This window comes from Stigmatopora nigra, chromosome 21, assembly GCF_051989575.1.
Source record: "Stigmatopora nigra isolate UIUO_SnigA chromosome 21, RoL_Snig_1.1, whole genome shotgun sequence".
Classification (NCBI taxonomy): Eukaryota; Metazoa; Chordata; class Actinopteri; order Syngnathiformes; family Syngnathidae; genus Stigmatopora; species Stigmatopora nigra.
In genome coordinates, this window is record NC_135528.1 from 5,058,314 (window position 1) to 5,075,627 (window position 17,314).

At 40.5% G+C, this 17,314-nt stretch overlaps 1 protein-coding gene across 2 annotated transcripts; it reads left to right on the forward strand.

Moving 5' to 3' along the window:
* Positions 1–285: 285 nt before the first annotated feature.
* On the forward strand, positions 286–10,411 carry khdrbs1b (KH domain containing, RNA binding, signal transduction associated 1b). Of its 2 annotated transcripts, XR_013330290.1 has the most exons (11): positions 286–659; positions 1,709–1,830; positions 2,129–2,245; positions 2,549–2,695; positions 5,291–5,421; positions 5,494–5,695; positions 5,780–5,847; positions 5,997–6,055; positions 6,136–6,333; positions 8,449–8,522; positions 10,076–10,411. XR_013330290.1 is itself a non-coding variant. In XM_077743526.1 (9 exons), the coding sequence occupies exons 1-9, from the start codon at positions 563–565 to the stop codon at positions 6,243–6,245; spliced, it is 1,053 nt and encodes a 350-aa protein (XP_077599652.1). In that variant the 5' UTR covers positions 286–562; the 3' UTR covers positions 6,246–7,565. The 2 variants fall into 2 exon arrangements, 1 of the variants encoding a protein (XP_077599652.1); XM_077743526.1 differs by lacking the exons at positions 8,449–8,522; positions 10,076–10,411 and having other exon boundaries at positions 6,136–7,565.
* The last annotated feature ends 6,903 nt before the right edge of the window (positions 10,412–17,314 follow it).

A 17,314-nucleotide genomic window follows, 5' to 3' on the forward strand; every position in this document is an offset into this window, starting at 1 on the left:
ATTAAACCAGATTTCTTGTAACAAAATCCTTATTTTGCATGCATTTCTCTAGTGTATATCTATACTTTACTTTATAAAACATAAGCAAATCCTCCCAGTTTAAATTCATTGGAATTTTTGTGGCTGACAGCAGCAGACAACCATAATATTTGAATTCAGATATAACACTTAAAATGAGATATATTATGTACTACTTTTTCAAAAAAAAGGGGGCGTTGTTTTCTGGTTGCTATGACGTTGTTGTCACGTCAGTTCCGCCCCTCGCAGACCCGTTTTCCGACTCTTCCTTTATGCTCTCATTTCAACCCAGTCGGCGTTACCGAGCGGATCGGATTAAAAGCCGAGGCAGTTGGGACACACAAAAAAACGTTAAAACAAAGCATCGGACATCGAAGCCAATATTTGCTCAAGGGAGAATTCCAACCGCTTCACTTTGTAGTTACATACCAAGGACTATTCATTTCCCCCCTCGCGATCTTCGTTAGGATCTTTTTTTTGGGCCGCCATAAGCTTTTTAACTCCGCCGGAACTGAACCCCCCATCTTTTCTTTCCCAACTCAAAATGGAGAACGGCGATGGTAAATACCTCCCCCAACTACTGGCGGAGAAGGACAGCCTGGATCAGTCTTTTACGCACGCCATGAAACTTTTAGAAGCAGGTAACACCGAATTCGCATGTCTTGTTGATCTTTGTGTGTGTTTGTTTGAAGTTTGTCGAGAGGGAAGGGCGGTTAACGACTACGCAGTCGATCGCCATGTGGCGATGATCGAAACGGAACATGTACTCCCCATTGTGACTCAAATCGGAAGCGTCCTATTCTTGTTTAAATGATATACATTTAAGTGTTTTTCTGTGTGATTTCTTTCTTTATAAATGTATTCCAAATATTACGCTGGCTGCTTTTATTTTCTAAGTTTTCCATCACCATTTCCCGCTTCCTGAAAGTAACTCAAGAATATTGACATCGTCTTTGACACAATACAAACTGATATCGACAGCTTTCTGCTATTTTTTTAATCTAATGTTCTTCCCACTTGATTTTGCACTTAATAGCCCGTCTTGCAATTCAATTGTTGGTGCTAAAGTGCAAAGCGATCCCCCTTCCATCCCCCCTGCACAACCACCAAAGAGGGTCTTTGTCTGTAATCGTTAGCCAACGCTTTGCATGATATATGTGCAAAAATAATTACAGATCAGACTTAAATATCTGATCCGAAATTGCAATACAGTGGGAGTTACCATGCTCTATTCCTAAAAACTCATAATATTCCTGCAGCTCAGAATGTTGTGTTAAATTAGTGTTTTAAAATTTGTAAACAATGCATGCATTCTCATAAGAACGCAAATTTAGTTGTACAGTATCATTTTAGCATTATTCTCATGCTTTTACATCATTTTAAAGTCTGACTCTGTTTGCATAAGGACGCTAAATGATTTTGACATCTGGATCGACGTTGTGTTATAATTACATAATCAGATTTAAAGTGAAAGGTGTAACGTGTGCAAAACCTGTTGGTTTGTTTTCCCATTAAAAATCATCATGTGATGACCCCGTGAATAAAAAAGTTTGCGCAATACTAACTGGGTGGTCCATGCATTCCTCATGGGAATAAATCAATTACAAGTCTTGTCCTGTGAATAATTCACATCAAAATAACTCCAAACGTGTCCTCGGTGGTATAAATAAGCACTTCATCCTCGTTCCAGAAATCGAAAGAGTCCAAAAGGGCGAAACTAAGGAGGGAGACGACACGTACCTTGATCTCTTCACAAACAAGTTCATCAAACTGAAGGAACGCGTCCTCATACCCGTGAAACAGTACCCCAAGGTGAGCTTTTTATCCTCTTCATCTCCTTGCCGTGATTGTATTTACCCCGACGCGGTCCAACTTCAATAACATCAAGCCACAGGGTTACTTGAGGTCTCAAATTAGTCGTCTTACCTTGATCTTAAAACTGAAGTGCTGCAATTACAACTCATAGAAGTGTGGTCTTTTTAAAACTCCCCATCACAGATATTCCCCATCCTCCTGCCTTCTTTTTTGACTGTGTCACTGTCTTAAAAACATCATTTACAGAAAACCTCAGTGTTGCATGTTTACTGAACGTCCTGTTTTCCTTTTTCAGTTCAACTTTGTGGGCAAAATTCTGGGACCCCAAGGCAACACCATTAAACGTCTCCAGGAGGAGATTGGCGCCAAGATCTCAGTTTTGGGCAAAGGCTCCATGAGAGACAAAGCCAAGGTATGTATGTACATTATGTCAATTGTCTTAATAGAGAACACATAGCTGTCCATTTGAAACCCTGTTGAAATTATACAGCTTATTTCTCTCGCTTTACGCATCTGGAATGGCGCACCTGTGGGTTTCCCAGAGCCTTTTTAAGCATCTGGTCCATCCATGTGCAAGCCTTAAGCGTAAACCCGCGTTCACATGGCTTGAACCCCCCTTGTTGCTGCACATCTGCTCTTTTAGGAAAGCATTTGGAGTTGAAAAAGCTACTATGGAAGGCCTTAAATATGACTTTTGTCGTTTCCCCGTTTAAAGGAGGAGGAGCTAAGAAATGGAGGCGAGCCAAAGTACTCTCACCTGTCTATGGAGCTGCACGTCTTTATTGAAGTCTACGCCCCACTTCCAGATGCTTATTTGCGTATGGCCCACGCGATGGAAGAGGTCAAGAAGTTCCTGTTTCCGGTGAGTTGTGCTTCTTTTTTTTTTATTTGCTTTGAGTGTACAAGTTGGTTTGTGAATGGACGTTTGGTCGCCGGTCTTTTGGTCCCTTTTGGTCACCTGTCAAATGTACTGAGATATTAAACTCTCTCTCTCTTAGATATTAAATTATCTCCCATGGATATAATTTTGAGAGCTGGCTTCAACAGTAAACTCTGTCACCATTTGACCAGGGACCAAACGTCCGAGCACCAATCTGGTTTAGAGCAATATCCAAACAAAAAAAAATAGTGTGCCGCATTGGTTTGTACATGAATTAAATAAATAGCGACACTCGCAGATTATCATTGTTTTTAGATTGACAGACATATTGTTATCTACACGGATTCCCCACATTCAATGTCAGCCTTTTTATCGGTTTAGTGTGTAAACAGAGGCTTGACTTGCACAAGCATGATGGCAATATTAAGATCTAATCCGCATTGTTAAAATTGTTTTATACCCCCGTCTGCTTTTTATACATTTTTTTTTTTGATGCAACACTGCAAGTGGCTTCATCCCTGCCGGCTGACTGGCAGCTTGAACAAAAGCGCCCTCATTCAGTGGCGGTACGCTTTTTCGAGAGTGCCAGAGTGTGTATGTCGGTGGCTCTGTCCACGACATTGAAAGGTCAATGATGCACGTGTATCCATTCTGCCCGTTTCTAGATTTGTTTCATGCCAAAGTGCTCGAATCGGAGGCATAGTTGGTTTGAGGGATGGCTGTGTGTTCACAAGCGGTGGATTCTTAATTAGGATGCAGCGTCCTGGAGAGGCAAGAGTCGTAATGTATGAAATAAAAGCTGCCAGATGGCCCCAATTTGTCTGCTTTTATAGTTTTCTTATGGATTCAGGTCACGATTTAATGCCTTTTTCGTGCCAATCTTGTAAATCAAACAAAATCCTTTTTCTGTTGGCTTAACACTTGTTCTAATTTCCGCGATTGTAAAGGCTAGTTGTTAAGAAACAATTCATACATCAAAAGTAATTGGTCCCACTCTTAAAATGTTGAGGTTGTTTCGGGGCAAGTGTTTCGGGTTGCATTCAATGCTAGTCGTGGTTAACTCAATTGAGGACATTGATGTCGATTTGACAATTTTGCTGGCACTGCTAAAAAAAATAAAATAAACAAGATCTAAAGTCTGTAAGACGCGATCATTTAAGGGTGTTTTTTTTGTTGTTGTAAATTGCTGAGCGCCTCAGAAATTGAACTACAAAGTTTGGCCTGGTCCTTTTGAAGCGCAAATTCGTTTAAGCTCTCAAACGTGGCGCTTTGGTGCCGTTTGACTGAGGTTATACAAAGTCTTGAATGGATTACCGGGCACTTGTCCTTGGGTTTTTTTTTTTTGCTGAAGCTTTTGATGGGACTCCATTCAAAAAGGCAAAACCAGGCCTTTGATTTCAAATGTTTGGAGTCTTGTCTTACAGCTTGATTCTCCTGAGAAGTTCACTGAGATAATGGAACATTTCAATTGGTAAAGATGTGTTACTTGGCTTGCCCGCCAGATACGGCGACGGTGTCACGACACGTCGCTCTAGATTCATTCGCCATCAGTCAAATGACTCGTGCTTTTAGCTTGCCGTTTAAAGTAATTGTGAGGGGTCGCCGTCTTCTGGCGTCTAGGGCTCCCGCTTCTTTCTGCCGGAGGTCTGCTGTATGAAATAACAATATTTTATTGGGTCAGAGTGTGGCTCTCTTTGGGGCTGTGGTGCCAGGGCAAGCGGAAGCGATTGGTTTGTTTGTTTTTTTAAATTATGAATTACATAAAGCAGGATGCAGGCGCACCCGCCTCCAGTCAAGAAGTCACGTGAGGTTGTGGAGGAACTTGTGGTGTTTTGATGTGATCTTGATGTGTATCAGGTCCAGATTTGACCACAATGATGGGTTCTGATCCAATAGATGTGGCGTTTCAGTACTGTGGTGCTTTGGATTGGATAACTTTATTCATCCCGTATTTGGGAAATTTGGTTGTCACAGTAGCAAGAGGGTGAGGATGCAGAAATAGAAAAGACATTTTAGACAGATAGATAAGCACATATATACATACACATAAATGTACATGCATACATGCTTTCAGATGCTGTCAATCAAACCACTAGAAAAGCATTCAGTTGTTAAGACATTGTAGTGTAGTATGCTTAGACCTGTTCAGAATATTTGTTTGTCTTAAAATGGTTTTTCATTTATGAGGAAAATGGCCACTATAGTGCAAATAGGTTTAAAAAAAAATGTGGACCATGGTCTGATTTAAAAAATAAAAATGTATCACGATATCATATTTTGCCATATTGCCCAACCCTACTTACAGCATATGTGGTCCAAATCTTGCATGAAATGGAACTGACTGACCCTGCTTTTATTGTGAATGCCAGTGGAACGCTGACTTGTAGATGAAGCAAAGTGACTTCCCATTTCCCTGTCATTAGGCCGCTGCGGTGACCCAACTCGCGTGATTTGATATTACATAAGGCATATGCAGGAGATGCTTATCTGGACGGATAGCAAGTCGGCACGCTGCAAGAGTTCCACTTGAACGAGCCTCTGTTCTGTAGTCATGTTCATTTTCCGCTGACCGTGCAGGACGTGACGGACGATATCTGCCAAGAGCAGTTCATGGAAATGGGCTACCTGAACGGAGGCCCCGAGCAAATGGGCCGAGGAAGAGGCGGCATGCCCATGAGAGGGCGCGGCGGTCCCCCGGGACCACACAGGTAAGGACGACAATCCGGCTGGGTGACGTTCTCGGCCTATCGACAACCATGTTCTTGCTTTCCGCCATCCAGAGGCAGAGGGATGCCTCCTCGCGGCGCAGTCCGAGGCGCACGGGGCGCCGCCCGGGGAATGGCGGCCGCCCGAGGAGCCGTCGGCGCCAGGGGGGCGGCAGCGGCGGCCCGTGGGGTCAGACCGCCCGCCGGCGGGCCCGCACAGAGGATGCTTCCCCACCAGCACACTCCCGCCGCCGTCGCAGAAAGCTATGAGCAATATGTAAGTCATTCTGACGAATTTGTAGTGTTTAGATGGTGGTGAAATGCGGGAGTGTGTGTTTTAACCAGCCTCTTCCGTCTCCAGGCCTACGACGAGACCTACACTGACCCATCCTACGAGTCATACGAGAGCTACTACGCCCAACCCCAGGCGTGAGTTGCGAATTTCACCTGCCACCTCATCCCAGGAAGACAATTAGAATCTCAGCAGACATTTTAGTCAACAGGTACTGGATGCTAGTTCGCCAGTAATTGTTTTTGTTGTTGTTGTTTGTTTTTCCGCCGCGTCCCTCAACTACCAGAGAGGCAGAATATTACGACTACGGCCACGGAGAGACCACGGAGACGTACGAAAACTTTGGTGAGTAGCGTATTTGATGGGTTTTCAATTGCAAAGTGGGCTATTCATCCACTGTCATTTAACGTGCGGTCATTCCTCAGCCCAGGACGACTGGAACGGCACCCAGCGAGCGGCTCCGGGCAAAGCCACGCCCGCAGCCAGAGGGGGCACTAAGACGCCCTTCAGGCAGCATCCGTACCAACATTACTGAAGCGGACGCGGCCTCCCCCCTTTACAGGGTTGTCCTGACGAGCGCCTGTCGACATCGGCAGCTCTCGCATTATGCAGCCCAAAACCAAGTAATTGTCCGTTTTGGCTTTGGTTCCTGTATTGTTTCTTTTGTCCCGCCTTCCCCCTTTCCCCCTCCTTCTAAAAAATTGACTTTGCTACAACATTGGGAACTAGAAATTTATTTTAGCTTGTTTTTTTATGTTCTTTTGATTAGATTTTTAATTTTTTTAATTTTTTTGATTTGGCTGCACAACATATATATTCCATTAACATACGACATCCACCCATCCACACACACACACACACACACACACACACACACACACACACACACACACACACACACACACACACACACACAACCAAAGTGATTTCTAGAGATTTTCATATTCTTTTTACCTGTATTGTTTATCTGACCTTCCTCCCCACCCCTCCCCTTTGGCTTTTTTGGCATTGTTTTTACCCCTCCAAAAAAAACAAAACTGATTTGTAATGATAATTTCCATTTATTAGTGGCTCACTCTCCAATTGTCTTAAATGATCCATTACACTTTGTGTGTTTTAAATAAAGAATCTGTCAAGATTCAGTTGCGGATTCCCATTTAGGCTACATTTCAAAATTCTTTTAATATAGTCCAATAAAAAGAGCTTTTTGTTTTAAACTTGTAATGTAGAAACCAAAAGAAAATTAAAAACAAGTCAAGTTTAACGTTAATGGAACTCCATCCATTCCTTCTTTGTGATGGCTTCTTTTTAAATAGTTCTAAAAACATAATTCTTTATTTAGACGTAGGCTGCAATATTTGTTATTGTCCTTTTTTTAGAGTTTTGAAATATAGCCCTAATAAGACACTGTTGTTGAGATGGCCTGTCCTTACATCCTTAATTCGAGTCATGTTAAAAAAAAGCAGAAAACCTACTTACTACCCATTCCCTGAGCACAAAACAATGGCCTCCTGTTATGTTGCCATACAGTTCAGGTCTTGGCGATTTGATTCTGCATAAACTGCATGGGAAAAAAATTAAAAAAAATAAAAAACAAGAGAATCCAAAAGGATTTGGACACAAATCTCCACATGGGTCGTCTCTCTCCACAGAGAAGGGATCCTGCAGCTCAATCCCAACTCTTGTACATATTTTAAAAGCTCCTAACTGTACTTAGTCTGTACCCTCTCCATAAAAAAAAAAAAATGCATTATGCTACCTGTGTACGCTTGCCTAAATAGGTTACTAAATCTGTCCAAAAGATGTTTTGCAGCAGTTTGTCAATAAAGCTTAGTGGGTTTTCTATGAAACATAACTTGCTTTGATTTGTTTTCCTGTCCTAGTCCAATTGTAAATGGCCTTTATTATTTTTTTTCTTCTTACGAAAAAACGCATTTTAAATCTTAAATGAATTTTCCATTGACGTGTACAGACTTTAACCCTCTTAAATGCTGTCTTGAAAAGAGCTTATTCTCTCTCTCTCTTTCTATACTTTTTTAAAAAGGACTCTCGAGGTAAGACCGCTAAAATAAGCCGGAATAGCTTCCTAATGTGCATAGAGTTGTAAAGCATATGAATGCCTGGGTATGTATAATATTTTGTCAATCCTCTTACCTGTGCTCTCGTTTTAACCTTAAATTTGACAATTGCTTTCATCTCGCCGCTGCAAATTAACTGAATTCAAACCACCATTCAGGATCTAGGCCTCGTTGTCATGAATGACACACTAATGGCAGTGCAATGGAGAGGAGACTTTTAACCTACTGTAGAGAACTCCACTATAAAGGTAACCTAACCCTAAATGTTTAATTTAGTCGTGTGTTTTTTTATCCTTTTGACATAAACTTGCTTTTAAAAGTAGTAACCCAAGGACGTAAAAAAAAAAAAGACTCCAAAAGTTTAAAAAAAACATTAATAGTGGATTTTATGTACTAAAATAATTCTGTGTACTAACCTAGTGTTAATGCAACTCTTTGCTAAAATCAACAAAGCCAAATCGAAGTCAATAGCTGTTTTTTTTGGTAATATTTTTAAAATGGAAAAAAAAAAACATGTTCCACTTGTACAAAGTTATCAAGTTTACTTGGGTTGCATGAGCAGATGTTCTCTTGTAGACATGTTGCATGAGATCCATCTCGCAAGTCTCTGCTTGTGTGCTGTTGACTTGAGTATTGATTTGGATTCTTTGCTCCCACTAGGCTTCTCGCTTTGGTGCTCGGAGACCCGCCCACCTACCCACGCTGCTGGAGGGAGGCCACGTCACCCCCCCAAGGTTGGTTACTCGCTCTATCTAACCCGCCTTTCTTTCCATTTTGGAGCTAGCTCAATGTTTATCAACATCTCATCATCAAGGCCTTTGATACCCTCATCAAAACAGGAGATCAAACATAAGTTTGAGAGCTCTTCGGATATGCAGTCTTAGATGTTTTTTTTCGATAGATGGAGGCCATTTCTCTGCTAGTCTGTCCATAAAACCTATGGTTTCAATTCCCTTAAAATATAGAATTTTCTAAGGCCACGCCCATTTGTCGCCAGGCAGATCGCAATACTTGAATCCTAGTCTGGCAATACTCTCTTAGATCACTTCCATTTTGTGATGTTATACAACTATTTTTGGTGCTTTTTCCGTACTGTCGTAGTTTTAGACTTCTGTAAATTAAACTGCTCGGCAAACCTATCCGATGAGTTAAAAGACATCTGGTGACATATTGTGTAATATCGTAAACAAATTGGTTCATCGTTTTCGTTGGTTATGTTACATTTTCCGTTCATTTTTTTTACCAGTCGAAAAATACATACGTTGCTATTGGCAAAACGTATCTCGAGGAAAAAATTGTAGGTAAAAAAAGTGGGTATTTGGCCTTGGTTAAGTTGTCATTGTGTAAAATATTTGCACTTGTTTTTAAGCTTTTTCATTCCATACACATCAATTGTTGGGACACTGTTCTGCGTGGGTTTTCTCTGGGTACTCTAGTTTCCTCCCACATTCCAAAAAACACATTTTGTAGCCTGGCTGGACACTAATGAGCAGCTGTTGCTGGGGGGATAGAACGGAAAAGGCAGCTAAAGTGACTCTGGCAATTCTCGCCACGGAAAAGCGGCGTCTAAGGGATTACTCGCCGTGTAATGTCTGCCTAGAGAACGGGGAAAAAAGTTTAGAAAAAAAGCTCTAATCAACTTAATTGCAGCGCACAAGCATTCAGTTGGCGAGCACAAAATCCAGCCAAATTATTCAACTACGTAAAACCAGGATCTAATCAAACCAAAAAGTCGCCTTTTCTCTGTTTTTTTACTGTTTATTTCGCCATTTTCCGCACGGTTAACTCGTTTTTGTTAAGTAAACAGCTTTGTCTGTTTCACTTTAATGGCAGAATTACTAATGCATAGCCCTGAATCATATTTTGGCTATTTTAAATTGATTTTTATAGAGAAATTCTAATTGAAATCGATTCAATGAGTGTCATTTCACATTAGGATGTTGTAGCATTGTTTTTCAACATAACGGGTTGAAAAAATAAAAGAAAGCAAACAGTACTTGAATTGTTTTCAAGCAAACACTTCGTCTGAGTGCAATATGTTGATTAAAACGGCGACCTGTGACTTTAAAGCCGATTGTTTGTCCACCCGCTGATGTGACTGTCCAAAATGAGTCGGGGCTAATGTTGAAAATCTGCTGCTTTTGTGGATGGGAAGCACAGGTGCTGTTTGGATTGATTTTTTTCCCTCTGTCGTGCTATCAAATCTGGACGGATTTTTATCACTTGGCATCTTGCATTGACGGCTTTTTGTTGACATCTCACCCCGTTTTCTTTGCTTTGGTCGCAGCCCGGCAGGAGACGCGAGAAAAGCGGGTGAATGGCGAGGAACGGTCGGAGAAACGTGTCCAAGCTCCGGACAAAGGCGTCAGCTGGCATGCCCCGGATCCACTAGAGACTCATAATGAACAACACCCTTGGGTTGCAAGTCTGTAGCCAAGTGGTGCTTTTATTATTTTTTGCTGATTTGAAAGCGCTCCACAAACTAATGTAATTGTTAGACTTTGATTTTTTTTTCAAACCAACTCCCTTTGTTGGTATAGTCGGGCCGTGAAATTGTTTTTAATTTCAGTCTGATGATAGGTTAAATTTTGAAGTCAGAATATTACTACAGGGCGACCCTAAAAAAGGTCTTTCACAGGGATTAAATAATAGGTTTTGACAAATATGGCAGAAGTTGATTAATATGTGAACTAAATTTTGATGAGGGGAAAGTAATGGTTCTGCAAAAGGCATTTACATCCATGTTTTTGCATGATGAATATTACCTCCAAGTGAAAAGAAAAGGCATAAACAGTAATACAGAGTGAAGTATTTTGGAAGATCTTTTTTCCTTTTTAATGTTTTTTCAAATTTCCTAATAAGAAACATGTTGGTAGATACAGAACAAGCATATGTTGTATTATTTTGTTATTGTGATTTTTCACCGTCCATATCTTATGGAGTTGCCTTGAATTTTGTATTTTTTTAAAGTTGCAAACAACTACAGTTAGTAGTTTTGCTACATTGTGTTTTTTTCTGGGGGATTTTGTTTTTTGTTATTAAAAAATTGTTAAAAAAATGTGAAAATCCACACTGAAATTGGCAAATGGAAGACCATCCTCCACTTGCTACAAGGACTCAGCACTGAAGTAAAAAATGACCCCACTTCTTGTTTTTTTTTGTGTATCTCAGCCATGTCTGCTCTCCATTAACCGCGACAATCGAGGTATTACTGTAGTCCAAAAACCATGTACACATTCATTTCTCTGAAACCATTGCATCTGTTTACATTCTCTTGTTTATATCTGCTGCTTTTCCTCAATTAAACATATGTAAAACAAAAAAAATGTTTTTTTTGTTGGGGTTGAACTGTGTCCATGTGGAAAATCATTTGAAACTAATAATATTTTGCATGCTCTTTCCTGGGAAATATCGAATTAGGACTCGCGATACAATTTATTGGCGACCTGCTGCAGTGATAAAAAAAAAATGGGATTCATGTTCTGGGATTCTGTGGGTGTCTCCAGCTGCCCCCAAGAACACCGCATGCTAATGTCTGTCTGGATTTGCATGTACCCGCATGTCAAGCACCCGCCTCTACAAATGTGCAATAGCGCTATGTTTTTTTTGTTCGTTTTTTTTTTCTTCTCTCAGCTGTCCAAGTATGTTAATGAAGCAGAACCAAAGACTATAGCGAAAATCATAAACACCTCAGTCTGCTGGCTTGCTTTACCCTGATGATATAGCGGTCCACATGGCATCAAGTAGGAGGGGTGGGTGAAGGAACAAGGTGGGAGACGCATGGTCTTTATCAGGCAGCACGTGGGGGTGGATGTGTTAAACACGTCCATGGCGATGGAGAGAGATGCCAATCCGGCAGACAGCCCCGTCCTGACGGATTCACACCACAAGAGGAACATCGCATCCCGACGCTCGTTGCAACGCCGGCCACTCGGAGAGGCGGTTGTCATGGCGACGCCAGCCTCACCATCTGAGTGGCCTTGACTCTGGAGGAGCTCAGGAGGAACGGAAAGATGGCTGACGCTCATCATTGGCATCTTAAATATGGAGGAACGACGTCCCTAAAAATAATCAGGATAAATAGGCATTTGTTAATGTTACATATTAACAATAACTATTTATAGCATTTTAGTGTATTAGTTGTGGGCTAAGCCAAACTACTTATAGTCCTGTAAATATAGTAGTGTGCAGAAATACCCTCTATTTTGTGCAAAAAAAGCTTTATTTGTATACAACAATGAATTACATGGAGCGTAAACTCGATATAAAAGATACCTGAATTTCTGCCCTGCATCCCTTGTACCGTGCAATCTTAACTCATTTCTGGCCCATCTATTTCATTCCCTCTGTGGAAGTCTGGCTTTCTGTAGCGGTTCCCTTTCCCAATAAAAAAAAAAAAAAGCAGTGCCAGTGGAGTTTTTGGACGAGACCAAGCAACTTCATTATATTTGATGGCAATCAGAAGAGACAAAGAAGCACAAAGAGTGCACTCTTCTTCTTCTTCTTCATTTCCGCTCTGTAGTCTAAGCAAAGGTCGGCTTCCGCCAGGCCCATCGATGGGATTTGCCCACCTTGGCCGGCAACGCAGGCAAGATATGATCCATGTTGTTTGGGAAACTCACACAAAACACACACACCGCCCACATACAGATGTGACAAGACGGCACATTTGTTTACTCTGTTTTTATATTTCTGCAAGGCCTTTTTCTGCTCCCCTAAACAGAGCAAGCAGGCCAACTTGTTAAAATAAAGCCACAAAAAGCATTTATTTGACAAATATTATCCCTGCAGCCACTTTACCCAGCAATAAATCCATAAAAAAACTAAACCTGCTTCTCTTCTAACCTTTCTCTTTCCTATATAAAAGCATCCAACTCACTAAACGCACTTTATCATGTTATACTGCAAATCCCAGAATGCATTGGGTAAACTTCTGGAGCCAATGTCTCGACAGGAACTTTTCCACACAGCTGTTCATTAATTTGTTTTGGTCACGATGGGACGCGGGTAAGCGCATAACACAATTATTCATATTATTCATAATTTTGCATGATCTGTTTGATGGAAATGTTGTTATTTTGTAGGCCGATTGCGAACAGGTGTTCTGTTATATTTTGATGCACATCAGAAATTGCTACTTGAAGTAATGACTAAAAACGCTCACTGTGATTAAATCCACCTGAATATTGTTAATACAGCATCTATTTATTAATGCATTGAGAATCCATCCGTCAAAATATGCATCCGCATAAATGAAAGCAAGAAGATGTATACGCTTTATAAATATATAGGAAATCAGTGTTTGCAAAACTTGGAAAAAGTTGCAAAAATTGATGAAATTGTCTTGACACGTGTACTATGGCTTCCCCTACTGGAGTATGACGTCACGACGCTCCTTCATGTAGTGTTACTAAAAAAATGTATGCAATGTTTTTACATATAATTCATTGATTTATGCTTCCATATAATGGTTCATATAAGTAAAACCATCTTATTTACTGAACATTCATGAGACATTGTTACCAATACATGTTCCCATATGGATTGCAATGCATAATACATACATTGTGGCTAATAACAAATGTTTAATTGCATGTATTTTGGGATTAATAGACAGATATCATGTCTAAAAAAATAAATAAAAAAAATAGGTTTAACACATGTGGAGAGAATTGCATAGTAGGCATTCCTGATGGATACCCCCACAAAAAACTGACAATTGATCATAAAATGTTATTAGTGTTCTATAATGTGTTCATCACTTTTAAATCATGACCCCTAGAAAGTACTTTAAATCAGGTTCAACTGCAATTTAAATGAAATGGAATGTTTTTGCCTCCATTTTGAACTGTTGCCGAGGTTACTAAGTGCATTTTCTGCCCCGAGAAGCGGTTAAAGTAAAAATTTCAAGTTTACTTTAAAGCATTTTGTGTTTTTACATTAGTTCCATCCAGCATGTGCATGACCACTGCGAGACCCCGAGATTGCAGCTTTACGCCCACGCCGTCGTCTCATTTAATTTTTTGCAGATATAAAAACATTTAGGCTTGTTTGCTCCATCTCTTCTTTTCTCCCTATTTGCGATTCTGCCATTTTCATGGTGAACTGGATTCCAGTCCATTTTCTCATTCCAATTCACGACAGAACAGCCTCATCAAATAGAATAAAATTGTATTTTTCCAAATTTTAGGTTCATTAGAAACCTGAGTCAGCAAAATAACACTAAAACCAATTCAAGCAACCTTTGAAAACATTGTACAGAATGCCAAAAATGCACCAGCACTGTCATATATTTAAAAAACAACAACAACAAAGGCCTAGACTGGAAAAAATACTGTTAAATATGCAAATGCCACCTTGGTTTAAAAAATCTTCCAACACAAAGCTCCTCCACTGCAAGATTTTGTACCAAAAATGTGCAACACAGTGTTTCTCCAGACAAATATTATTTAGTTTTGTCAAACTTTGTTATTTGTCTACCTCAATAATTTGCGATTGTTACAAGGTCCCTATCCCAATATTACACACAACCTAATGCGCAGTGCCTGTATGTGTATAAAAAAACATGCAACTAGTGTCCCAGTTACTTAGAATAACTCAAAAGAGCAGCAGCAATCTCGCAGGAGTCGCCGCCGTCTTCAAGTCGTCAAGGTTGTGCGCACCAGAGGGTCCCGCCGTGACGTGGCCGCGTCCCCTTAAAATGTTAATGAGTTTGTTATCGTTGTTTGCATGCAAAAGAGGTGAAGTGAAAGGGTTGGATTATTTAGCAAAAAGGTCCCCGTACTTAGATACACGGAGTTCCACCTTATTGAAGATGACTTTCTAGAACAGTGGTAGGGACCCTGTGGCTCGGGAGCCACATGTGGCTCTTTTGATGAGTGCATTTGGCTCTTGTGAGCTAAAATATGGAAGCCGCTGATGACAGAACTGAGATACTACATCTAGAACTTTTTTTTGCGGTAGACTTTTATGGAATGCATCCTCTCATTTGATTGGCAACAGCATAAGACTCTTTTAAAAAATATTCATTTTTTCGACTTTAAAAGTGGTTAAATTACAAAAAAAAATGAAAAGACACTCGTTTACATGTATGTATTGGCGCCTGCTGGTTCTAATCCGACTTTCTTTTGTTGCAGATGTCGCTTTGCACCATTGGCGACGGGGCGTGGCGCCTTGGCGAAGTCACTGGCGTCCTTCTACAAAGCCGCGGAAGAAGCGGCCTGGAGAACGCGGCGCCCAGAGCACAAAAAGGTAGCGAAGTCGACGCAGACGCCGTCGTATCGTGGCAATCTGCCCCTTGCGCGTCCTTGAAGTCGGGCGACGCCAGCAGCTGCCGGGCCTCGCCGTCACCTGGGACTTCATTAGGCTTCAGTTGCGGGATGAAACGCAAAGGGAGGCAAATGAGAACGCAATCCACTACGATCTGGTCGAAAAACGACACGCTCTCGCGTCTTCGTGACGACTCAAGTCAAATATTGCCAGACCCCTCTCGGCCCCATTTTCTCCGCTCGTCATCCTTGGTGATCTCCCACCTGGATTGGTGCAGACCTCAGCACTCAAACGGTGGAGGCTTCTGCCAAGGAGAGGCAATTAGTGGCCCGCTTCTCCCTCCCTGGATTACAAAGCCAGCAAAGAAAAACAATGTACTTAGAGGAAGATCGCTCTATAATACAAATGCCGCTTTCATTTTTTGAGGGGACCGCATCCTCAAAAAAAAACATAAGCTTAGCATAGAGCAGGGGTAGGGAACCTATGGCTCGGGAGCCACATGTGGGTCTTATGATGGGTACATATGGCTCTTAGCTAAAATATGGAACCCAGTGGTGAAAGAGGCGAGTCCCGAATGCACCAATAGGAACGTCATGTTGAATGAGGACACACACTAGACACATACACACATTTAGGAGCCATTTTTTACAGCGTTGTGATCGAAATTTTGCTCGTCAGGCTTTAAGATGATTGGCCAAGAGGTTCAGAGATGGGAGTTCATGTATGTTAAGTCGTATTAAGTTCCAGAAAGGAAAAAATAAGGCGCTTTGGTTAATTTAGCACTTATTTTGAAGAGAACTACAAAGTCACCTCTAGAGCCAGCTCTTGTTGATGTACACATTGAACTCATTTATATTCGTTGTTTAGCAACAGCGTAAGAACGTTGTCAAAGGAATTCAGAGACTTTTTGTGCTCTAAATGTGATAAAATGACTGCAAAATTTCATGTATTTTGACTTTTAAATTGTGAGTAGGGCTCGTAAGGAATAACATTTAAAAATAGGAATTGTTTATGGCTCTTTCTCTTTCAAAAAGGTTCCCGACCCCTTGCTTGCTTAGGTATTAGTGCAGATGTTTTTTTTAGAGTTGTACTACACCTACAGCTCATTATTAGATAGAATAGGCTCCAGCACCCCCCGGTCAGCCGAGATGAATGAATCAAAAGGGTATAGAATCAATTGTAGTCATTGTGGTTGTCCTTCTGGCAATCATTGGTCGAGCTAGAGAATTGTTGAATGACAAACGTTTGGAGTCGTGCCCTAAAAATCGCTTTGAGGCAAACCAGAAAGCGGGTGGGTTCATTCGGGAAAAAAATTTGGAAGTCTTCCGCTTTATCGCGTTCAGCTTCGTGAGCGGCGACCCGCCCCGAGGCCGCAAATGAAGTCAAATAAAAAATAGGGCACACATGAACACATTTTAAAAGGCTGTATAAAAGAAAGGACACAAAGATGGCTTTGGTGTTGCCATGTTGGCTATATAAGAAAAAATAAATGAAATTTTAAATGAACTTTATGTTCAGCGTAAGGCAAATATATCCAAGTTTACTGAAGATTTGTGAGGAAAGTTAAAAATTCAATATGTATTGAGGTTTATTAGGTTGATGCTTTTTAAATAAACTTGATATGGTTACTAATATTCATCTTTTTGTCTTTCTAGTGGAATGAAGGAAAGTCATTGTTGATTATCCTCCCAAAAAAGGAAACAAGCAAATATTACTACAAAATTACAGGTAGGACCATTTTCTAAGTACATAATACACATGATTTATGTATAATGTTGTTTCTGTACATTTCCTATTGTTTTAATAATCAATAATTGGAACTGAAAATTGATAAAAGTTTAACTTTTAGTATAATTTATGCATAATGTTGTTCCTGTACATTTTATATTGTTTTAATAATCAATAATTGCAACTGAAAACGGATGAAAGTTGAACTTTTAGTATGATTTATGCATAAAGTACATTTCAAGTTTATCACATTTGCTTTTTTGTGTATACATAAATGTTCCATATTTTCAAAATGGAACTGAAAAAGGATGAAAATGTACCTTTTTGTATCATACAATGTGTCCTTAGTTGTTATACTGGTAAGAGTCCCGCTTAAGTTAATTATGCATTATTAACCATATAGTCAATAATAGCTAGATCATCAAATCAATGAATTCCCTCGCCATTATTTCTCATGGGAAACAAATAATCCAAACAAGAACCCCTCCCAGCATCAACAGATTGCAAAGTTTCTGCTGGCCTAGTGAAG